This window comes from Eptesicus fuscus, chromosome 4, assembly GCF_027574615.1.
Source record: "Eptesicus fuscus isolate TK198812 chromosome 4, DD_ASM_mEF_20220401, whole genome shotgun sequence".
In the NCBI taxonomy this organism is placed as follows: domain Eukaryota; kingdom Metazoa; phylum Chordata; class Mammalia; order Chiroptera; family Vespertilionidae; genus Eptesicus; species Eptesicus fuscus.
In genome coordinates, this window is record NC_072476.1 from 17,850,585 (window position 1) to 17,875,732 (window position 25,148).

General features: G+C 41.2%; 1 protein-coding gene across 3 annotated transcripts in view; it reads left to right on the forward strand.

Annotated features, from left to right (window-relative positions):
- The window catches only part of HAPSTR1 (HUWE1 associated protein modifying stress responses), a 55,667-nt gene that overhangs the window by 16,052 nt on the left and 14,467 nt on the right, over positions 1–25,148 (forward strand). The window contains exon 4 of one of the 3 annotated variants that reach the window (XM_054714720.1): positions 10,368–12,777. The exons of the other annotated variants lie outside the window; for them this stretch is intronic. Within the exon in view, the coding sequence (XP_054570695.1) occupies positions 10,368–10,612 (245 nt within the window). The 3' untranslated portion in view covers positions 10,613–12,777. Of the gene's footprint in view, positions 1–10,367; positions 12,778–25,148 lie in introns of those variants that run through there. 3 annotated transcript variants of the gene reach the window in all.

A 25,148-nucleotide genomic window follows, 5' to 3' on the forward strand; every position in this document is an offset into this window, starting at 1 on the left:
AATTTCATTCAAGTACATCAGTTAATGGTTATCAGTTTCAATAAAAAATCTCAACCAAGGGGTATTGAGCCTTAAAAAATATAATCCACTGCATTGTTTTGCAACTTATTTTCTATGTGCTATGGGATCTAGTCATCTGATATTAAACTCAAAGAAGTCAAAGAAACACAAACACATGCTAAACTGATTAGTCCTTTAGTCCTTGTCTTAACATTATCAAAAATATATTGAGCAAATTTACTGAGCCCTGAGTTAATACCTGCCACCTTGTTTTTATTTAAACATATTTGCAATAGACCAAAATTATCTGGACCTTTTGTGATTCTCTACCTTTCTCATTGTCCCTCTTTTAGTCATCCTTTCTCTTCTAGAAATTTTCCTTTTCTTCTCTTCTTAGGCTCTCAGACTTTTCCTCATGCTCTCTCATTCTTAATTTTCAAGATTTATACTTCCAGTTTAGGCCCTCCTTACTGCCAAATATAATGTGGCCCATTGTCTTCTGGCGGACATTTCCACAGGTGTCCCACAAGCATTTATCTCACAGATTTCAAATTGAACTCATCTTTTCTGCCCCAGCCACAGCAAACACATGTCTTTTCCTCATTTAACCATACAGCAGACGTGTACATGCAGATTTTATGAAGTCTCTCTGCATGTATAAATGAATGGAGTGCTTTCTTTTCTGTTGAGGCCAACACAGTTGTATTGGATAATAATTTAATGTCTTGAACCCTGTTATGTGTAAGATATTCTGGGGCAGCCTGGCTATGGATTCAGAAAAGGCTCTCTGGAGGAGGTTGAGACCTGGGCTCTAGGAATAATCTTCCTGCTCTTATTTCCCCGTCCTGAATTGACCCATTTGGCAGTCCATCTTTCCTGGGGACATTGGGAGTCTTATCTTTCGGATCTCTTCACTTTACTGAAAAAATAACCTTTGTTTTCCTATGGCCTATAACAGTGGTCGGCAAACACATTAGTCAACAAAGCCAAATATCAACCGTACGACAATTGAAATTTCTTTTGAGAGCCAAATTTTTTAAACTTAAATTATATAGGTAGATACATTGTTATTAACTTAATTAGAGTACTCCTTCAATAGCACTGTATGTGGGTGCCCACACATGGTATTTTGTGGAAGAGCCACACTCAAGGGGCCAAAGAGATGCATGTGGCTCGCGAGCCGTGGTTTGCCGACCACTGGCCTGTAGGGTAAAGTCAGAACTCAGCATGGCATTGCAAGGGCCTTATGACTTGGTCTTAACCTTGGGTCAGGTACCTTAGTCACACTGTTTGACCTATTAAATACTTACCTCCATTTTCTTTTTTTTCTCCATTCTCTTTTTCAAAATTTTCCCTATGCTTGTTTATCCTTTCAGATTGATTAAAAGTCTCTTTTGTGACAACTTTCCTTCAGTTCTCATTTTCTCAATCTTTCCCTGAACAGTATAGTATCTCTGCTCATCAGTTTGAATTGTTTCTGTGGCTCTTCCTTCCAGTAGACAGAGCTGCCTTAGGGAAAGGGCCTTGTCTCACAGCTTCTGCCTTTAACAGATCCTGGTGTAGATGTGTTCTGGGCTTAATGAGGTTCAGCGGTCTGTTAGGTAAATGGGCACAACACAGTGTGGGCAGAGAACCTTTACAGTGGTTCTCAACCTTTCTAATGCCGCGACCCTCTAATACAGTTCCTCGTGTTGTGGTGACCCCCAACCATAAAATTATTTTCGTTGCTACTTCATAACGGTAATTTTGCTACTGTTATGAATCATAATGTAAATATCTGTGTTTTCCGATGGTCTTAGGCGACCCTGCTGCTGTAGAGCCTAAGACCATCGGAAAACAGATATTTACATTACGATTCATAACAGTAGCAAAATTATAGTTATGAAGTAGCAACAAAAATAATTTTATGGTTGGGGGTCACCACAACATGAGGAACTATTAAAGGGTTGTGGCATTAGAAAAGTTGAGAAACACTGCCCTAGAAAGAGTTAAGGATACAATTCCCTAGGTGACTACAATAAGGGTACACTAATTGGTGTACCTTGGAGTGCTACAAAGTAAACCTAAATTAGAACAACCAAGACTTGGAGTGGGGCCTGAGGATGACTCATAATAAGAACTATACTTTTAGTGTTTACTTGGTGTCAGCACCCTGCTAATAAGGAGGGTCTCCTTTAATCCTCACTCTTACCTTGAGTCATTGCCATTTTATCAGTGAAGAAAGGTTTATTTGGATAAAATGGAAGCGATCAGTAAGTAGTAAAACAGATATTCTAGATCTGTCTGAATATCTAAATGAATGCTCCTGACTACTGTGCCTCTATGTTTGTACATTTGGGGTTTCTCTACTCCAGGCGTGCTCAAACTACGGCCCGCGGGCCGAAGTTTGACACACCAAGCTCAAAAGGTTGCCCATCACTGGGCTAGGGGATGGGATGGGATAGTTCTCCAGGCTTACTTTTCTAAAGACATAGAAAATATATGAATTTTGTATCTTTTGGTGTTTGCCCCATAAGGAAATGTGGACAAGTAGGCTTGAAGATGAGTGGCTGTGACCATTTAAACTTTGTATACAGGCTACTTTCCCAGTATGACCTTGGGCAAGATGGTTAGCCTCTCCAAGGCAGTTTCCTCCTTTGTTGTAAAAGGTGTAATACTTCATTAATGAGGTGATGTAGTAAATGAGAAACTGCTCAAAAGTACCTACCCTTCCACAACACTGTGTAAGTGTTCTTTGACTTAAGAGGATCAGGACCTCTGGTTAGTTCTAAGTCCTATGAGTGCTCTCTCTGTCCCTGAATGCAAAATTAGAGTTCCAGTGGCCTTCAAGGATACTTTTTCCCCTCCCTTTTTAGTAAGGGTAGCTTTTTAAATTTTCAGAAATCACTCCAGAGGGACAGGGATAACTTAAAACTTACTGTTACTTACATTACTTGCTAAGACCTTGAGCTTGTTTCATGTTGATATAAAACAGTGAGGTTGGTGATGTTCTCTTTCTACTGTATGGAGAGAAAGATTCTGAGTTGGCTTGCCCAAGCTAGTGGTGTGTCTGGAAAAGCCTTAAATTGAAATGTAGTGTCTTTATTCTGAGTTCTGTTTGTCATCATGGGATTTAGGTGTTGTAAGGGTCCAGAGTAAGAATGGGACATGCGTTCATATAGGGAGAAGATGGAGACCTAGATGGAAGAGGAAGCAGGATGCCAAGTCAGACTTCACTCAAACTTTATTCAAAGCCTTGCTCTCATTTAAATCATCTCATAGGTAGTCTTTGTAGGTTTCTGGCCCTGGTTCAGACTGTTCCAGAAAAATCAGAGACACTTTGTTTTAGTTCCAAAAGTCATTTTGATAATCTCTACTGCTGTACTAGGAACTAACCCTACTGGGCCTGGGTTAACCCCTTGTAAAATTCATCAGTTCAAACTCAAAGGCCTCTAGCACAGGGGGTTTCGTGTCTGGTGGGAACCATTGCTATTAAGTGGCATTTGGCTTTAAAATGTCACCTTGTCCAATTTCAAGTTTATTTTGTTTAAAACAAGTTTTAAAAATACAACGTAAGTGCTGGAAGGGACTTAGGCAAACATAGGTAGTCTAGCCTTTAATACAACACTGGAGAATTTGAAAAAGGAAAACAAAAGTAAAGTTTTCTTTTTTTCTTTTTTTTTTCTTTTTTTAAAGAAATAACAGTTAACAGTAACTATTTAGTGAGTATTGAAGTTGAAATTTTTTTGTTATGTTTTGGGTTTTGTGTGTGTGTGGATGCAGTGTTAGAAAATTCTGACTTTTGAAATTCAAGTCCTATGGAAGGTTGTAGTCATTTAAAAAATAAAGTCTATACTATTATTCTGTAGCCTTTCCTGTTGCCCAACACTTGTTAACACAGTAAATAGCAAGCACTATATTAGGGAGGCTAGTGGTAGGAGCAGGGTGATACAAAGGAGAATCAAATAATCTCAAGGAATTTCTAGCCTAATAGAATTACATTAGACAGTTTGAAGTTTATAAACCCAGGCAATCAGATATAGGGACAGTGCCATCGCCTTAGAAGTTAATAGGCTCCAATTCTGTTTTCTCCCTTTTGGCCTAACGAAGTCTCTGGGGGTTGTGGAGATCCTTATTCTCATAAATCATTAAATTATTTGACAAATCCCTGGATCTGGAGAAAACTGGGTATAGGGCCTATAAGAAAAATGTAATTGCTTGAAATTGTTTTCAGAGATATAAGGTCAGCTAGGAATTTGTACCTAGAAAAAATGTAAGGTAAATTCTTAATTTGTTACACTTACATAAAACTGAGTAAAACTCTTCTTCCCCTAGAATTTAGGGAAAACTGATTCTGGGCAGCCTGAACCACAACAGGATTCTTTCTCTCCTTGAGCACAGGTTTAGCAGCTTTTGTTATTTTGTCATTGTTTGGCCTGTGTGCACTATAGTGATGATAGAAGTTACTAAATCTTCCTCTTAAAATTTCTTAGACCCAGTGGTTGGCAAACTGCCCTCATGAGCCACAGGCTCTCGAGCCGCGGTTTGCCGCTCTGTTGACTAATGAGTTTGCCGACCACTGTCTTAGATAGTTGAGGTCTGTCTGGTACATTTCAGAAGAAATTTAAGTAATTGTGCTTGGTTCTCTGTCTCTCCCCCTTCCCTATCACTCTTCATCCCTTCCATTTGTAAAGCTAAATATTTAGACACAAACTTTGACAGTTGAGCACAAAAATTTAGATTAACTATTCTTAAACTGTTGGTATGTTATAAAAGAAACTCCTTGGAACTGTCTGTTGCAGAGGACTATTTGGAACTGACCTGTTGGGGATTTCTGTACATCCACCTTTCAAAGTCCCCTTTTCTCCTCTTGCCCACACTTGTAGCACAGTGTGTAGAGCTGTAGACTCTTAATAAATGCTTGAATGTTGTAATCTGAATCTTCTTGAATAACAGCTGTCAAGCGGTACTTAACAGTAAAATGTTTTAAGGACTTACTTGGAAATTAAGATATAAGAGATTAATGCACCAAAGCCGTATCATTTCTTAATTGTTTAAGATCGATTATTTCAAAGAATATTCTTTAAAATTCCTCTTAAGGCTGGAATTTCTAAACTAATGCCCTTTGTTCAGACCAGCCTCTGAGAATAAGAACAATTAAGGCAAGATAGCATTAAAATTTTTGATGAAAAGTTGGCACTCTGTATATTAATGTTAGATATAAGCTGCTGAACTTTCTGGGGGTATAGGACTTAACTAAAGCTTCCAACATCATGGTACAAAATTGTTTGAACTTGCAATAAAATTTTGATGGCCTTTTCCCCCCCATTAAGGTGAAAAAGGAGTCCATATAGGTAAAGGAATTCATGTAGCCATGCCTCAAAGCCAGTTTTCTCACCTAGTACTTTTTAAAAAATTCATTGGTAGTTAATGAAGGGACTTAACATTTGCATTTATTATTTTTTTTTGCTAGTTTTCTGATTTATTAATATTGATTTATTGGAAAATTTCCGAAAAGTAAATATTCAGTATCTTGTTATCCAACTATATAAAGATAACAGCAGTTAAATGTTTGGTACATTTTCTTCCAGTTTTTTTTTCAATGTATAAATATTAAAATTTCGTAGTTGAGATCATACTGCATATGGTACTGTATCTTGCTTTTTTCATTTTAACGTGAGCATTTTCCCATGGCATTAAAACTGTCTTTGAAAAATTGAAAGCATTTTGGGCTGTCAGCATAACTGAAAATGTTTTCTTGGTGTGTGACACATGTATCTTTGTAATTGATTTGATTTAGTGTGCTTTGCTTCAATAAAAGTTCAGTATTACAATTTCCAAATTGGGGTGGGGAGTGGTCTACTTCAACTTAACCGAAATCTTCCTAGTAGAATTTCTTTTTCAATGATTGAACTCCCCCTGGTGCATTTAAAACACCACACTTACACACAAGTGCTTTTTGCTTAAAGCCTCTGAACACAACTTTGTGAAAAGGGAGGGCTATCCATTTGAATAGTGCAATTCATTCCAAATGCAAGAATACCAGTTTCTTAGGGTTCAGTTAGGATGTTAACCACTTTGTTCTAGTTGTGGGGATTTCAAATTCCCCCCTTTCTGCTGGAGGCGAGAAAACTGGTGGAGCTGATCTGCAGAGGGTCCTGAACCTGTCTTGCTGAGTGGATCAATAGTAATAACAGTCTGCCTTCTCTTTCAGGGCTAGCCCTCACAGGGCTGGGGGTGGGGTGGGGTGGGGTGGGGTGGTGGTAAGCAAATAGAGTGTGTAGACCTGGCTTCCAGGCCAGGGGCTGCTGGTGGAGGAAGGAGGTGGATTGGTTCTGCATTTGCTCTTTCACTGCCTATGTGTGACCTAACTATGTGTTGGTAAGCTGGAATCACATGTAATTCTCAAAACAGGATTTTCTTATGCTAAGCATGAACTTGATATGAAAATAATAGTTATGTGCTGCTTTTAACAATTTACCATGTAACCTAGATTCCTATAACCTGGACTTGTAACTTTGTTTTAGCTCCAGTGGGAGCTTTCTTTTTAAAGTATGATTAAGTTCTAATTTTTTCCCTCATTCCTTCACTAATCATTTAAAATGGATGCAGAAACTTTAAAACTGATAGTTTATTTTGTATTAAGCAATTTAGACTTTTCTCTAATCATACTACTTGTTCTATTGCTTTTTGTCAATTGATATTCCCATAGCCCTTGGAAAAAGTGTGTTTTGTTGGTTTTATGCCCTTGGGCTATGCAACTTCATTTTTAGTTCTGAAGCATGTCTGGATTCTCTGTACTTGTATAGGCCTGATTGTTCATGTGGCTTAGCTAAGGTTTTCTAAAGCATCTTCTAGTAGCTGTCATTGGTTTATTAAATAAAATTTGGGCTGTTTAAAATACACATATTTTTTTGGTTGTTAATCTTAAATTTTTTTTTTTTTGGACTCTTAAAAAGTCTTTTTGGGGAAGATTAGTTAAACTTTGAAAAGAAATCTCACTGCTGAGAGTAGGTAATGTTGCACATTGTGATTTTACGTTAGCTGTCAAACTAAACCCAAGTCAAACACCCAACAGAAAAAGATGGATTTTGTGGAAATTACTGGGGAATTTTCAAATTGATATTTACGCTCATCTTTTTCATGGAGAATGTGCCTGTTCACTTCTGATGGAGTGACTTATGAGCCTTAGGTGTTTGTCCTTAGGTGTTAAATCATACTGCCATGGAACTGCTACCTGAAGAGGAGCATTGGGGTGGGGTCGATTTCTTATGTGTGTGTGGTTTCAAATGATATCCTGAGTTGAATTACTGAAGTAGTTTATTGCTGAAGGTCCAAATTTTGCAGTATAATTACCTTAGAACCTTTTGCATTATGAAACAAGTATGATGGTTATTGTTTAGAGTATTTGGACATCTTTTAGTAGTATATTGTGAGGATTGAGGTTACAGACACAGCTCTCAAGGAGTTTACAGAATTGGTGAGGAACTTTAAAATATGTGAATAATTGAATTTTTAACTTGATGGCAAAGCTTTAAGTGAAGAGGGCTACTTGAGTTTATTTTGTGGTGTTGGAGAAGTGAATAAACATTAACAGCTTTGGATTTCAGAATATTGGATAGGACTCTGAAGCATCATTATTTTTCAGAATTCAGTCAATGTTATGTGCCAGGCACCGTATTAAATTTATTAGCTAGAGTTGAAAAGACAGTTTAGGAAGAGTTAAATGATGGTATGATGGTACTGTGCTATTCTAGAAAATGAGCCTGAGATGCTGCTTTCCCTCTTATTTTTTTAATTAGCCTGTGTGGGCGGGGAAAGGAGGAGTACAGTTCCTTTTGCAAATGTTAAGTTTGAGATGAAACAACAGGAGAAGCAGCTTTCCTTTTTAAAATTTATTTTTAGTAAATCCATGTGGGCTAGCGAAGGAGCCCAGTTCTTTTTGAAAATGTGAAGTTTGAGATGTCCAACAGGCAGTTAGAAAAATGAATAGGTCCTTGAGCTCAAGAGAAATGTCTGCTTCTGTGGCGCACTGATTTGGAAACAGTGGGTAAGCAAATGGGTCAAGGCCATAACAACCTCTTGGGCAGAAGAGGGCCCACACAGGCCACTGAGAAAGGAGCAGAGAGTTTTGAGGCAGGAGGGAAGAGGAGCCCACAAGAGACTATAAATAGGAGAGGTGGGAAAACCAGGGAAGAAGCCCTCAGAAGGGAGGTTTGAGACCAGATAGGAGAGGGGCTCGGCTCGGCTCGGCTTGGCTCCCACGGTCCAAATGACATGCCTATAATGTCTGGCTTCCCTTTGCTCCTTTTCTATTATTATTAACTAGTTAACCAGCGGGAAGCAGATGTTGGAAGGTAAGTGCAGGCCCAGCCATTGTAGGAACTGCAAATTCTCGGGTACAGGCAGTCACGATTCAGTCATAAGCGGAGAGAGGAAGGCAGGAAAGGAGAGTAACTTCAAAGAGATGGGGCCTAAGGCAGGCTAGGCCCTAGACCCTAAAGTCACTTCACTAAAATATTTTAGACTTTAAGAGGGGGCAGTATAACAGTGAATAGGAATATGGAATCTGCTTGAGGTTAAGTCCCAGTTCTTGCTTTATTAGCTGTGTGACCTTGGGTGGCTCACTTAATCTTGAAAATGGAGATAATACAGTTATCATAGGGTTATTTTGAGGATGAAATAGAAAAGTACTTAGTGTAGTGCTGGACACATTAAGTGCTCCAATATTAGTGCTTATACTCTATTTTTTTTAATAGTTGCTAGCCTTGGAATGGTGTTTAGAGCTTAAAAGGGACATGATCAGATTTCCTCTGGCCATCAGTGGGAAGGGTTGGATGTGTTGTCTACAGGGAGAGCAGCGAGGGGCAGGTTGGTTAGAGCAGTTTAAAAGAGGTGTGGGCTGCAGAAATATGCTTAGCATATGGGAGGTGGTTGAGGCTGTGGGCTTGAAAGTGTTCACAGTATTTGTAGAGTGAGAACAATGTCAGGGAATTTAATAGATTTGAAGTGGTAGGAAGCAGAGAATTCTTTTTCAACTTAATGTTCACATTTAAATCATATTTACAAACCATAAAATTAGAAAGAATGAAGCCAACCTCTGAACTTATTTTAAGTCTTACTCTTTGGAAACATTGATTATACTAGATCATGTTATATAAATTTAATCAAGCAACAACAAAATCCCATGGTGATGCTAGAATAGCATACGGGGAAATTCATGAGAAGAAATACCCACTGTCAATGGTGTTAGGTTTTTAAATTCAGTGCTGTGGTTTATGTCTTTTTGTCTCACTCATGCCTTTTACAGGTTTATCCTGAACATTTAGGAGTGGAACATGTTTGCCTCAACTGTTCAAGAGTGTAAGACATTGAGTGTTCAGCAATGAGTGTTGAGTCTGTTCTGGATTTAATAACTTACTGTGCAAGCAAAGCAGCAAGATATTTTATGGTTCTCTTGCCCTTCCCCACTCTCTAAAGGATAATAGATGATAATGAGTTAGGTTGTCCTAAGGGGGTATCTAACAAATAGAGTCCAGAACTTGAGTAATTAGGCAGCCCAAGTTGTCCAGGGCAGACTTGTTTTTTAAAATATTTTTTTTATTGATTTCAGAGAGAACGGGAGAGAGAGAGAGAGAGAGAGAATCATCCATTGGCTGCCTCCTGCACACCCGGGGATCAAGCTCACAACCGGGGCATGTGCCCTGACCGGGAATCGAACTGTGACCTGGTTCATAGGTTGACGCTCAACCACTAAGCCATGCTGGCGGGCCAGGGAAGACTGATTTAGTACTTTATGTCCCAGCAAAATTTATAGCAGTGACCCGTTTTTTGGGTTTGATAGTGTACTGTTTTGGATGACAAATTATAAAGTCACCTTATCTAGAAGGGATGTTGAAAGCCCACTCAGGCCTGGAATGATTGCTTGTTCTCCTTTGTGCATGTACACACACACACCCTCACCCTTCTATACCCACAGACACACCAAAGAGAGGGATCTATTGGAATATGGTGACTTTCAGTAACTTAAATTGTTTAAAACAAGTGCCTTCAGTCTTCAGCTATAAATTGCATATAGAGTACCTAGCTAAGAGAGAGAGGGAGGATTTCATGATCTGTTTGTACACCTAGAATGGTGCTTGCTACATAAGCTTCCAATAGTTGGTACCTACCAATATTGTAAATATTGGTAGTATTACCAATAAAACATCTCATGTGAAAAGCCAGACAATTCCTCTTTCCAGAATAAAGCTTTGCTCTCTGGGGACCCCTTACAAAGAAAATAGGCAGACATCCTTTGACACTGTGACAACATTGAAAGTAAAGTGGGTTGCTTTCAAGAGGGTTGAATAATTGAGCAACTCTAAAACCTTTTTTCTTCTTCCTAGGTCTTAGTGGTGCAATGGCTAGTATAAGCGTGCGTTCGAGTACCCCAGGCTCTCCTACACATGTAAGCAGTGGATCGAATGCTAGTCGAAGGAGAAATGGACTCCATGATGTCGATTTGAACACTTTCATATCAGAAGAAATGGCACTCCACTTGGACAATGGTGGAACTAGAAAGCGTACCTCAGCCCAGTGTGGCGATGTCATTACAGACTCACCAACCCATAAACGCAACAGAATGATCTAAACTGAAAACATTTTCACACCCACCATGCTGCTTGAAAGCCACTTGATCCTCAACATATACTATTATTGCAAAGGAAACATGAGGCCATCTTCCCTTGTTCACTGTTTCTAAGACAAGTGAATTCTATAGTGGTTGCCATAAAAGGAAGTTCTAGGTATTTACAGTAGATGCCTCTTGTAACCATGGCTTTCTTAAAACTATAATCCTAGCAGAGGACATCAGATATTGTGTAGTTAGCAAGATCATCATAGGCAAACATATATCCGTTCCAAGGCTAAAAGTGACCTTAACTGTATTTATTCTCAAAGGGAAAGGAAATATCAGATGTTTATTTGGTTATAGGATGCTTTTTTTTTTCTCCATTTCCTGCTGTGTTGAGTATTTTGCTTCAACAGTATTGCCAGGTTCCTAAAATTATCTAAAACACGATTTGGCTTCCTCGTCAAATCTGCAGGCTTCCATTTTTGCACAGCAGCACTGTACCATGCACCTGATTTCTATATAGTAACAGTGTGCAAATTCTAATTCTTGGACTGTGTCCTGTTTTCAGTTTTCAAAGCAGTTGCTAATTCTGGTGATTGTGATGTAAAGAGGTGCTATGATGGTCATGCAGTTAATACTTAATATTGAATCAATACACAGAACTTTATTGGATTCACTTTGTGTGTGTTAGTGCTCTAAAAGTAGCAATATTTTAATCGCCCCCAGATGAATGAACCCTTTAGGCTTAAACTCCAGTTTTAAGACAAGTACTGCTTCCCCTGCAGGGTACTTATTCTTAATGGTAAATGGAAACATGTAGACTGCACTCAAGGTGACCTAAAGTAGAGAGGTCATGAACTTTGAGAGTGGGCTTCCTTTTTGGTATAATATTTATGAGAAGGGAGATGGATGGTGGGAGTGTAGGTATTCCAGCCTTTCTGTCCTGTTTTACATTTTTTATGAGTGCCCTACATTGTGCAGTTTCCATTAGAATGGGTGGCAGGTTAAAATAGGTCCTGATCTGCTTACAATGTGATTACAACTTAAATAGCAAAACCCAACTCTAATCCCTCTCCTAAAAAGGGCAGTTTGGAATCTCATTCTGGAAAAGATGGAATCGCATGGAGGTTCTCTAGATGTTAGGTAGACCTAAATAAAAGTTCTCACTAGATTCCTCTTTTGAGTAAAATATAAGACCTCTTGTAGCTACAATGTTTTAGAGCATGTTTCATATTCATTTTTACTATCTCGAACTGAATGATAGTCTTTTTTTAGATGAAGAACTGATGTCAGCCTGCCAGGTACTGTAATTTATTCTACCATATTATTATATAATATATATCAAGTAGGACAGTGAAAAAATGTTTCCTTGCAAATTTGTAGTCCAGTATCAGTTACTTCTTTTTATCCTTAAAAGACCATTGCAAATCCAATGTAAGGGTTTTTCCAGTAATTTACTCACAGCACTTTGTTAAAGTTTGCAATTTCTTCAGCCATTTAATAATATCTTTATGTGAAGAAACTTTGCTAAGTCATCTATAATATTCATCGACTGGGTGGGATGTGAACGGAATGTTAGAAATGTGTGAACTGGAGTTCTGTAATCATTATATATAAAACCTTTTATTTAAAAAAGTCAATTCCATGCTAAAACTAGGAATGAAAGAGGTATTTCTAAATTTTGGCAAAATGGATTATTTTTGTTTTAATATTATAGCAGGAAGAATTATAGCAATCTCTCATTTTACCTAAAATGGACAAACCTCTGTATTACCAATATTTTCAAGCTGCCCTTGGGACTATACAAAGAAATGCAGTTGGAGATATCTGTGTTTTTCTGTCGTTGTAAATTTAGATTCTGGAGTTGGGGTTTGGTGGTGTGGTAAGTTGCTCACATGTGGCCAGAACTCCTACTCCTAAAGGATTTTTCTGAGATTGAGGAACGCATATTTAATCTCCCCTTTATGCCTTGGTTCTAGTTCCTCTTTCCAAGTTGAGTGACAATTTCGGGGGGGTTTTTGTTTTAGTTGGTGCTCTGACGCTTAATCTCAGTACCCTTTACTCTTGATTGTCAAATTTTGATAAAATATGTGCCATTTTCTTTGGTAAGAGAAAGCAGGTCTTGTCTGCCAGAACACAATTTATATGCCTTATTGGCTCCATTAAACTTTTTGAAAACTTTAGCATTCGTTACTTTTTTCCATTGTATTTAATCACCTGTAACTCCCTCTGTTTCTATCCCCTTGCTTTCTCCTGTGCCACCTGAGCACAGACTAACCCTGAGACCTAGGTTAGAAAGGAAATTATTTCTCTTAGGAAAAGTTAGTTCTGACTGCTAGATTTTTAAAGCCTTTCTTTGTACCATTTTAGATATAAAACGAATCATGGAAGATTCATATATGTGTGGTACTTTTAAAATGATGATTTTTTTTCTCCCCCCAGTCTCTTGAGAACAATTGTAGGCTGAATTTTAAAACTCAACACTTTGCTTTTGGGGAACAGAATCTCTTTTCATCTTGAGATAGATTATCAGATTCTTTTAGACATCATAGCTCATTAGTTCTGTTCCTTTCATCCTAACTTGGCATGAGTGGGTTGAAGTCATCCTTATACTGCAGTGTTCTGAGCATGGCTGAAGCATTAAAACCTTAATTATAATGTCTGGTATTTTATAGAGTGAAATTAATGGAAACATTTGGCTGAATCTGAAGACCTGCAGTCAAATTCTTCAATGTGGTTTACCCAACTGGAGTAGTGGTACACACCTTAAATCATTCAATGAATAAATATTAAAAAAACAACAACAAAAAACCATGGGGCTTGTCTGCAGTTTTGTTGTGCTCATCACATCTGAATAACTCTTTGTAATAAAATGAAGTCCAGGCTTTTAAAAAAGAACTAGCCTACATTTTTTCCCTAAGGGCTATTGGAACTCACTCAACTTGAGTAATTACAGCTTTGGGTCTTAAGGTTTCCCTACAGCAGTGAAAGTTGGGCAAGCTTTCTGTATAGCAAGGGCATGGCCAAGGTCTGAACGTGAGGGTGAGCTAACCTGAGTGCAGTGAAGGTGCAAGATACCAAGCGGTGATTTGGAAATGGGGCCTTTAGTTGGGGATATGGACAGCACAGTTAATTTTAGAAAACTTAAGAATAAGTCCTTAAGTTTTTGGCATGATTACTGCCTAGATTGTTGGAGGCATGTAGTGACTGTTAGTAAATCTCATTGCATTCTATTTCATACAACTGTCACTTTGTCTATTAGGTTGATTCCTTAGGTGTCTAGTGATGAAGTTGGGAATCTTCAGAAATACATTCTGTCCTCTAGGAATGGAGTGACTTGGAAGGTCCCTGCAAAACAAGGTCAAAAATCCATGTTTGTTTGTTGTTATTTTAATGTTTTATTGTTTGTTCATCTTCACCTGAGGAAATTTTTCCATTGATTTTTAGGGAGCGTGGAAGAGGGAAACACAGAGAGAAACATCGATGTGAGAGAAACACATCGGTTGCCTCCATGAGTTCCTACCAGGTCCTGGGCAGGGGGGGAGTATCCAATCAAGGTACCTGCCCTTGACTGGAATCAAACCCGGGAACCTTTGGTCCTCAGGCCAGTGCTCTCTCTATCCACTGCCCCAAATTGGCTAGGGCAAAACCCATGTTTATTAAATTTAAACAAGATTTATTAATTTAAGAAGATTATTCTGATCTGATGTTTATAGTGCCTGCTCTCCCGCACCCGTTTTGAAAGCTGTTAATCCGATCAGTTCAGATGACCTCCCAGACTCCACATTAGAATGTTTCTGAGGTGTGTGATGTTTTAGTGGGGACAATATTTTGGTTGATACTCCATGTGTTGGACTTAATGCATTTGACATGACTTTATTTCCTGTGATGGGACATGCATGTTCTCTTAATTTCAGCAGATAGCAGCCTGTGACATGAAAGTGTTTTTGAGGATTCAACACAAACTTGTAGCCCTCAGCAAAACTGGGAAGTTTTCATTGATGCTATTCCAAGTTTCTGATGCCCCCTCATTTTATTTGTATTGAATTAATGATTTAAAGAACATCTAAAACTGCAAAAATTAAGCCACACAATTGGTTATAGTGTATGCATATCTTTCTGCATGAGAATATACACTGAGTGGCCAGATTATTATGATCTCTGAACACATAATAATCTGGCCACTCAGTGTATATCCTATATTATAAAAGGCTAATACTGCAAATTGTCCCCTCGACCAGGAGTTCGACCAGCAGGCAAGCCAGCCAACCGCCCATGTGTCCTCCCCCTGGCCAGGCTGGCTGGACCCCACCCATGTACGAATTCATGCACCGGGCCTCTAATATATATACACACACACACACACACACACACACACACACACACAACGTGGTGGCCAGATTATTATGTGTTCAGAGGTCATAATCTGGCCACTCGGTGTATGTGATGATGTTTTATGATCTAATAGTACTTCATTATATGGGTGGCCCTTAGTGGGAATCACAGTTTTTCATAATTATTAGTATACTGCACAGCAGTGAATATTCTATTTTCTTTAACCCTACCAGACTGCAAAGTACCGAAAATTAGGTACAGCGGTATAGCGGCAGATTGGGAAATTACCGAAAAATTGGTACAGCGGTCTGGTAGGGTTAAAGATATATTTTTATTGATTTCAGAGAGGGGGAGAGAGAGAGAGAAACATCAATGATGTGAGAGAAACATCATTGGTTGGCTGCCTCCTGCACACCCCACATTGGGAATGGAGCCTGCAACCCAGGCATGTGGCCTGACCAGGAATGGAACTGTCACCTGGATCATAGGTCCATGCTCAACCACTGAGCCACACTGGCCAGGCAACCCAGTTTCCTAGGTTTCTATAGGATATATTTCTGTAGGTAAAATTGCTGGTTTAAAGGAATTCAAATTTAAGACATTGATAAGTCCTCCCAAAGTACTTTCTGCAAGGAACAGTAAATACTTCTATGAACAAGGTGATGACAAGTGTGCCTTTGTCCCTATGTCTTAGCCAAGATTGGCTATCTATACTACTTGCAGGCAGAAGGGAGCTTACATTTTCATTTGCTTTTTGCCCCCTCGTGGAGAAAGAACCTTTGCTTGAAATTATGTGGATTTGAATGCTGACTTAATTACTTGTATGTGTGGGAACCTGGGCCTCCCTGGGCTCAGTTTCATCTGTGAAATAGGTATAATATTAAGAAAAAATGACATGAAGCTTAGTGATCTGGATTCCATGAATAATTTATATCTACATTTGTAATCTGCCTTCCTTCAGTGGAGCCCTTGAGGACTCTGGAATAGCGGAACAAATTAACACATGAATTTCTGTAAAAAAATGTTTATTAGTCCTTTTATAACTTGTCTTCCTTCACCCTCCTCACAGGTAAAAACGGACTAGTTTTGGAGAGCAATCTTCCAAATCACTTTCTATGTTTATAAGTGTTTCATGTATGTAGCCATTAAAATATGCTGATTGATCGGTGGTAATTTAGTGCTGGATAATACACTGTAGTGATGTCATTCTGGTTGATGGGAATTTGGAAGTTCCAGTCTTGAAAGTAGACTGATTTCACCTTGTTTTGGTTCAGTTTGAAACCAGACGGGGGGTTGAAGGGGAAGGCTAGGTACCAAATACACAGTGACATTTGTGTGCTGTGAAAGCTTGTCCACATGTAAAATCCTGTATTTCAGACAGGTTGAATGCCTGCCAAGGAGATGCCACAGACCAGCAGCTACAGGCAGCCTAACCTTAGTGCTTAATGCTCAGGTAGGTCAGGGCGCCGTGCCTTGTGAACCAAAGTTGAGTCGTTTGGTGTGTGCTATACAAGGGTTTTGATGTAGCCCCCTGTTATCACAACTGTACACAGTTAGTGAGGGCTGTGACGTTACTTCCTTTTAAGTCTGGTGGGTGTGTTTTCTGAGCTGCCGGAAGTGTGGAGCTGCTTTGAGAGTTTCAAAAGTCCTAGTTTTGTTTTTTTTTTAAATATATTTTTACTGATTTCAGAGAGGGCGAGAGAGAAACATCAATGATGAGAGAGAAGCATTGATTGGCTGCCTCCTGCAGACCTGCTACTCGGGATTATACCCACAACCCGGGACCCTTCATTTCGCAGCCCAACGCTCTATCTACTCAGCCAGATCAGCCAGGACTCTCCCCATCTTTCTTTTTCAAGGTGATGTAACCACAGTGGCAGTGTTGATTTCATGGCGCATCTAGAAATTGATGACTGCCGAGCAGTTTTTGTTTGTTTTTTGAGGGTTCCTAGTTAACATACACACAGAACTGTTTGTTAACACAATTACATTCTGTATATTATGGCTTATTTCTTGCCCATCTCTGTTGCTCAGTGGTTTGTACTGTGATCCACAGAAATACTTCCCATCAAGACCTCATGTGGAGAGACACACCTCCACCATAAGTAATACTAGTTGTAGAGAGCCGTTCTCTTACCTGTGTCTGATACACTGGATCCTAAGTCCTACCTTCCACTTACCTCTGTTTACATTTAAAACATGACAGTATGCTGTTTGTGAACTGCATTGCTTCCACAACCAGTTTGGAAACCTGGCTCTCTGGAAGGCAGCACCCTGCCCTGTGTAGGTACTTGGTCATTTCTTGAATGAGTGAGTAGGTAAAAGGTGACTTGAAATTTTGTAGGTTTTTATGAAAAGTCCCTATATTTCTTCATGGGTCCTAACAGTCTCAAGAGCAGGACTTTGGGGTTGGTGCGATGTAGGTGAGCCCCTGCCTTGGATCTCTGTCGAGATGATGAAGCCTCGGATGATGGCTGGCACATAGTAAGCACTCACATGTTAGCCATTAAGTGCGGTCACCTCACTGGCCGGCTGGATAAAATTTCCTTAGACTGTGAGGGGAGCTCTCCTGGGATTCACGCTACTCAGTTCCCATTTCCTTTTCCCTTCAGTTCTGTGGTTCTCAACCTGCCTGCACAGGATCAGCCGTGGTCAGAATGTGCTCCGACAACTAACTGGGACTCTGTCGGATGGGACCAGGCACCAGCCTTTTTCCAGCTCATGGGGTAGAGAACCAGCATCCAAGGACCTCCAATGCATTCTGCAGAGAATTCCGAGGGGAATGTTCCTTTGCCTTTTTTTTTTTAATGAAATATATTTTTGTTGATTTAAGAGAGGGAGAGAGAGAAAAACATCAATGATAGAAACATTGATCGGCTGCCTCCTGCATGCCCCATAATGGGGATCAAGTCTGCAATCCAGGCATGTGCCCTTGACTGGAATCGAATCTGGGACCTTTTAGTCCACACGGCCAACACTATCCACTGAGCCAAAACAGCTAGGGCTACTTTGGTTCTTTACAGATTATTCATGGACAGATGGCTCATGGGTCTGGGCTTCCTCGCATAGCCCTGAGGCTGAGGGCAGCTGGAGCTGTCTGAGGCCTGTGTCTTTCCCCTCATGCTGCCTGCTCATCCACCTTTAGTTCCTCAGGTTTTGAGGAAGTCGACATGACCAGGGCCTGGGGCAGTGGGCAGGAGGAAGTTCACATCCACAAGGCCCGGGGTGAGGGGAGTGCTGACTCACCAGGAGGGGAGTGTCCACCTGGGGGCAGGGGGTGGTGGGCTGTCCCCTGTGGTAAAGGGTTACAATACAGATCCTTGACTCCCCATTTGCACTAAATCCAAAGGTCTGGCTTGGGGATGTTATCTTTTAAAAAAAAAGCCTAATTCAAGAAAATGGACCCTAAGTCCTACCTTTCGCTTACCTCTGTTGACATTTAAAACATTACACTTTGGGGGAAATTGTACAGAAAGGTTCAAGGAGGAGTCTTCCTGAGCAGTCAGCTTGTGGATGTCATGCTGTATGCAGGTGAGCCTGAGTTGTGTGGCCTGCTGCCATGAGGGAAGCAGGGCCAATGCCAAGGTTGGTGACCACAGCAGAAAATGGAAGAAACTTGTTCCTCGAGCATGCTGGCTCCACTTGGAATCCTGTAACCAGAGTGATTCCCAAAATCAGGGTGGGGTGCACTCATCCACATCCCTACAGACACCACATCTCCCTACCTTGTCAAGAATTACTGGGTGTACTTAACTACTTACATGGACCTATCTGTGTTTTCCGGATACCTACAAAAAAGGTCATGTACATTCTTAAACCGCACTTTCGTTTTCAGTTCAAGTTGGGTGGAGCTCTGACCAGCCTATACCGATAAGCATATTTTACTGTGTAATGAATATTCATGAGCAAGGTCTAAAGTTCCTGGGAGCTCATTCTGCTGTTGGGTAGGTACTGTTGTTTCCATTTACCAGTTGACCAGATGTTTCAGTGCCTGGCTTTGTGGCCACCGCCCTGTGTGGGGCTGGTGGGCATGCCACGGACTCTGTGGATCCCTCACTGCCGCTGTGCCTGGAAGTCCTAGAGCCTTGTGATTACGGTGTCACTAACCCATCCTAGCAAGTTCTTTAGACACTGCCTCAGTTTCCTCATCTGTAAAGAGGACTGTTTGTGAGGATGCCTCAAGGCACCTGGCTCAAGGTGAGCACTGAATTTTTAATCCTGGCTACTAGGAAGTGGCTACAATATATTATTCTCTTCATTTTTTCACAGGGGTGGCGGGGGTGGGGGAGATTGAAGTGGATGGCAAATTGTCTTGAGGCTGGTAAGGGGTGACTAAGGTTGGAGGCTGTTCCCAAGTGAGAAGGGGAGGGGGGAGGAATGTGCTGATGTGCAGGGAATGTCACCAGGAATGGCCTTGGTGACATCCACCCCAGGGAAGGAACAATCTGTTCCCAGCAGTTCACAGCCACGTGCAACTTGAGGACTGCAGGTGGGTTCATGTGAAGCTGCCTGGGACCTGACATCCCAGTGAAATCTCGTTTTAAATGGACTCTTGACTGCTGAGGCCACCATGCAGTGGACTTCCGGCTGTGGAAGCCAGAGCAATGGCCTCCCTGGGCATGAGTAGTGGGCCCTTGTAGAATCACTGGCGACAGTTTACCTCCTGGCACAGGCTCACAGCCCAGCAGTGGGGGAGGTTCCTTGAAGGCAGGGGGTGGGGCAAAAGGGGAGGGGGTGGGTTATTTCCAGCACCTAGGTGTGGAGCTGGTGCTGTCTGAGGTTGGGGAGGACCGGGCCTGACCTATGCCTGCTGTCACCCCAGCTGGCATTCTCAGTGGGTGCCAGCAATGAGGATTTCCCTCTCGGCATGGTAGGGTCTGGGGCCTCCCCACTGAAACCTCGAAGCCTCTGGTTAACATTTACTCCAGCTGCAAGTTGTAGAAATATTGTGGAATTCTTTTGATTTGGATCTGCTCCTTTTGATTTACCCTTCTACCCACTTTTTAAAAAGGCTGTCACTTTTTAAATTCATTTTGGTTGTTCCCCTCCTGCATTTTTATCTGCCCTTTGTTTTTCATTATGTCTTGTGATTTTATTTACTGGTGTACTTTCGTTTTGGTCAGCCTTTCCTGGAGTCAGTGTTCACTCTTTAACCTGCCTTTGTGCCTGTCACCCAGTAGGCACCCAATAAATAGTTTTTGAAGGGATGAGGGGACCCCCTTTTACAGGTTAGAAATGAAAGGTTGGGGGGGGGGGGGTGGCCAAACCAGGCTATGAACCCAGATCTGTGGCTTCAAACTCAAGAGAATTGGGAAGTGGGGCAGGAAGGACCTAGGGCAAGTTACTTTAACATGGGCCTCAGTTTGCTCACCTGCGAAATAGGGATGACAAAAGTAACTGCCTCATAGTGTTGTGAGCACATAAATCATTTAGCTGGCTTGAGAGTGTGTTCAGTAACCTCTTGTTTGGGGATCTGGCCTGGCCAGTCACCAAAAGATGCCCATGTGACTTGCTTGACTGGTCAACTCAGATGAACTTGGATTGCATTTGAGACTTTCTCTAGTTGCTCGCCCTTCAGTAATGCAAGTAGATGCTGAAATCTTGTTCCTCCTCTTACAAATCAGTTATACACTCCACAAAGGCCTGACCCTCACAGCGGGGCCGGCCCTTGGTTGGCCTTGCTAGTCTGCCTGAGACTGGGAGCCACGAATTCTCCTGTGGTGACTCACTTCCTGTTTGGGCCTGGAATTTGGAAGATAGAAATGTGTCAGAGTCAGCTCCATGAAAATGGCTGGACCCGCCCACCGGAGTCTTAAAGGGATAGTTCTCCAAGGGCAGGGCTTGTCTGGAGGGGTCCCTGGTAAGGACGAGTGCTGATGAACGGTCCCAGAAATTCAGAGTCAGGGTGTGAACCCAGGAAGTCTGTTGCCAGATCCCGCAATCCTCTTCCCCTAGGGAACACCTTTTCCCCCATGCCCAATCCAGTTCCTAGGCCAGTGATGGCGAACCTATGACACGCGTGTCAGTCAGCACTGACACGCGTAGCCATTTCTGATGACACGCGGCCGCTGAGGTGGCCGCATGCTGAGGATGAAATATTTGCTGCTCCTGAGGATGAAACATTTGCGAAATAATGTTTTTTCCTCAAAGTGACACACTACCCGAGTTATGCTCAGTTTTTTGGCGAAGTTTGACACACCAAGCTCAAAAGTTTGCCCATCACTGTTAGGCCATTTTGGAAGGACTGACACTCTCTAATCTTGAACTTCTGCCTACTCTGGGTCTTCTGTTGCTTCTATCAAATTGGATAACAATACCCCAGGCTGATAGTGAAAACTCCCTTTGAGGGATGGGGTGATGGTGGTGGTGGGACACGGAGATGCTGACACATGACTGATAGATCCTCCCTTCCCCCAACTGATGGACAGAGTATGACGTAAACTCCACCTGCAGCTGGACATTCCTGACCACCTTATATGGACTGTACATTGAACCACCAATTAGTACCTGCCAAATACCCTAAGCCCCTGATTCCTAAGTCCCTAGGTGCCTAATCATGTGCCTTATATGAAACCACCAATCAGCGTGTGCTGAGTGCCCTAAGCCCCGTCCCCTCCTTTTCTCCCCTCAAAAGGCGCTTACACCCTGGCACGTTCTCTCTCTTTCCTTTTCCCCTCTGGAAGGCGGCCGGCAGGGTAATCTCCAATAAAGCCTGTATCCTGGTATCCCATGGTCTCCGGCCCTCTGTTTCATCTTTCAATGACTAAAGTTGGCAGCCCTGAGACGACAGTGATTTGCAGCGTGCACATCCCTTTAAGGACACTTACAGCATGTGTTCAAAGAGACCCAGTTGGCCCAGCCAGCACATTCTGTGGGTGAGGTTGACTTTGGTACCTCCTGGGTCAGAAAGCCTGGAAGAATGGGTGGATGCCTTTCCAGGCTCCTTCAGAACCAGCCATGCAGCTTTCTGGGCCTCACCTTGCCCACCTCTAAAATGGGCCCCTTGCCAATCCTGGATTTGGGTCTCCTGGGTTGGGATACTCAGCAATCAGTGAACTATAACTTGCAGATGATTACTCTCAGGGTTTAGATGCTGCTTCCCATCCTCAACTTCTTCCACTCCCAGACTACCATGGGGCTCTGATGGTGCCTTGGGCCTGCCCATCAGGGCTTTGCCTCAGAAGTCCCTTCTTAGGGCGCCCTTGTGGCTATAATCCTTCTCTTAGCCTTTGGCAGGAGATGAAACTGTGGCTGTGGGCAGAGCAGGCTCTGGTTTCCCTGTCAGACAAACAGGAAGTCCTCCAACTGTGCAGGAATTTATGTAATGTCATTTCTCAACTCTTTCTTGAGTGCTTTGCATGCAAATCCCATTGCATGGTGACAGCAACCCCTAAGGCATGTAGGTACGTGCCTGTTTTGCCAATGGATAAGCCATTGCTCAGAGAGGTTGAGTGACTTGTCTGGAAATGCCCAGCTGGGATTCAAACTTGGGATTTTGTGTCTTTAAAATCTGGACTCTCTTTTGTGCAACTTTCCTTCCCCAGAATTTGTGATGCAGTGGGAAGTATGGCATTCAGTATCATATATGTTCAGCTTGGCTTTTTATTCACGCCAGTTAAAGGACAGTGTTTCATGGTCTCAGCATAAAGAGAGAAAATGGCTTCTTTTTCCACTCAGGCTTTTCCTTTAGTATAAAGAGGCTGGTTTAGAATATTAGAGCACTATTTAAAAAAAGAACAGCACAGCAGGACTAAAAAAGTAGTGCTGACGTGCAATCTCTGGGCTTAGGCTGCTGGGTTTCAATCCTGGCTCCACCGCTGACAAGTGTGGGATCCCCAGCAAACCTACTTAACCTTTCTGTGCCTCAGTTTCCTCATCTGTAAGATGTGGATAATGATAGTTTCTATTTAAAGTTGTTATGAGGCAGAAATGAATTTAATTACTTTATAAAGTTAGAATAGCATTTGCCATATGGGAAGCACGATACCATATAGGTGTTTATTTAATGGCAAGGTAGATAAATACCATGTGGAAGCATCCTTACCAATAGCAGACAGAGCTAATAGCCTCCTTTGTCCCCCAAGTCCCAGTCCTGGTTCTTTCACAGAGGCAACCTCTGATATAATTTTGGGATTTTTTTTTTTTTTTTTTTAATAAAGCCTTTTATTATTTTTAAAAGATTTTAAATTTATTGATTTTTAGAGCGAGATGAGGGGGGATGAAAGAGAGAGAATGAGAGAAAGAGAAACAAACATTGACTTGTTCCACTTATTTGTGCAGTCATTGGTGGATTCTTCTATATGCTTTGGGGATTGAACCCTCAACCTTGCTGTCTTGGGACAAAGCCTTAACCAACTGAGCCACAACCTCAGGGCTAATCTGGTAATTTTTCTTTCTGGACCAAGAGTCAGCAAACTATACAGCCTGAGGGCCAAATTCAGCCCACTGCCAGATTTTGTAAATAAAGTTTTATTTACACTCACTTGTTTACATATTGACAATGACAGAGACCTTGTGGTTCACAAAGCTCAAAATATTTGCTAACTGGTCCTTAACAGAAAGCATTTGCCGAAATTGACTACCTTGATTTACTTGGAGCAGGGGCGTTTGTTTTTAAGAAAAAACATGTCATGTGGGTTGTCTAAAAATAAAATGCATTTAAACAAACAAAAAAGGAATCCTACTGTAGGCATTTGTTTGGCAGTTTGCTTTTCTTCATTTAGCATTAAATCGAGAACCTCCTTCCTTCTCTGTACATGTGCAGCAGCCTGCGGCTAGGATTGTCGATTTGGCTTTACCCATAATTCCTTAGCTGATCTCTGTGATGTTGTTTACGTATGTGTCGTCTATTGCAAAAAGTCGTGCTGTGAACTTTATTTATTTATTTTTTGTATATGTGTGAGGTTTCTAGTTACCAAGAAGTAGAAATTCTGGGTCAGTGCATCCATACTTTTAAAAGTTTGATAGAGACTGTCCACTTATCTTCCTAAAAGGCCGATTTATACATCTCCAACAATGTCTGCAAGCGCCCATTTTTTTTCTTTCCACACTTGAGCGTTGATTCTTTCCAAATTAACTTTTAGTTGACTTTATAGTTTTGGTAAAAGTCCAAAGGGATTTTTGGGAACGAGTCAGAAGTATTTAGGTTCAGCTGAAAGAATTCACAACTTAAAACAGCTAAAGAGATTTCAAAATAAAAGATAGAAATTAAAATATAAAACAGCAATAATTAAAAGTTAGGCATTAGCACCAATGGTAAAACAGGATAGACACTCTAGGAAATACCCTGGTTTATGTAAGAACTTGGTATTTCATCAGAAAATAGAGGAAAATGAGAGGGAAGGGATGGATTAGTCAACAAGTAGTACCAGGAAAATTGACTATTTGGGGGAAAATTGTTAGAGCATCATTTCATGTTCCCAGATTAAAGGTTAAATGTAAAACAAATGATTAAACACTGGAGGAAAATATATATGAATATTTAACTTTATAAGCATAAAGGTAATGGACAATATTTTTTAAAACAAAAGCTTGAGCCCTGGCTTGTGTGGATCAATGGTTAGAGCATCTGCCCATGTACCTAAGGGTCTCGGGTTCCATTTTCGATCAAGGGCAAGTACTTGGGTTTTAGGTTCAATCCCTGGTCCCTGTCTGGCCTCTGAGGGAAGCAACCAATTTCTCTCACATCGATGTTTCTCTTCCCCTCCCTCCCTCCCTAAAAAAATCAATGGAAGAAATATCCTTGGGTGAGGATTAACAAAAAAATAAGATAAAAATAAAATGTAACCCTTTAAAAAAGAAAACAAAAGCTTGATTATAAATTTATTTAATTTTTTAAAGGCATTTTTATTGATTTCAGAGAGGAAGGGAGAGGGAGAGAGAGAGAGAAATATCAATGATGAGAGAGCATTATCAATCAGCTGCCTCCTGCATGCCCTTCACTGGGGATCAAGCCCACAACCCAGGTATGTGCCCTTGACCGGAATTGAACCCATGACCCTTCAGTCTGTAGGCTAACTATCCACTGAACCAAACTGGCCAAGGCTATGAGTATAAAGTTAAACTTCACCAATATAAACAGAATTGAAAGAAAAGGAGTATGACAAATTTAATATTTCCACTACCTGAATAATAAAAGCCCAGCGACCATAACGGTGGAATGACCAGAATGACCACTCGACCAGTCGCTATGAGGTGCACTGACTACCTCTTGGTCCCT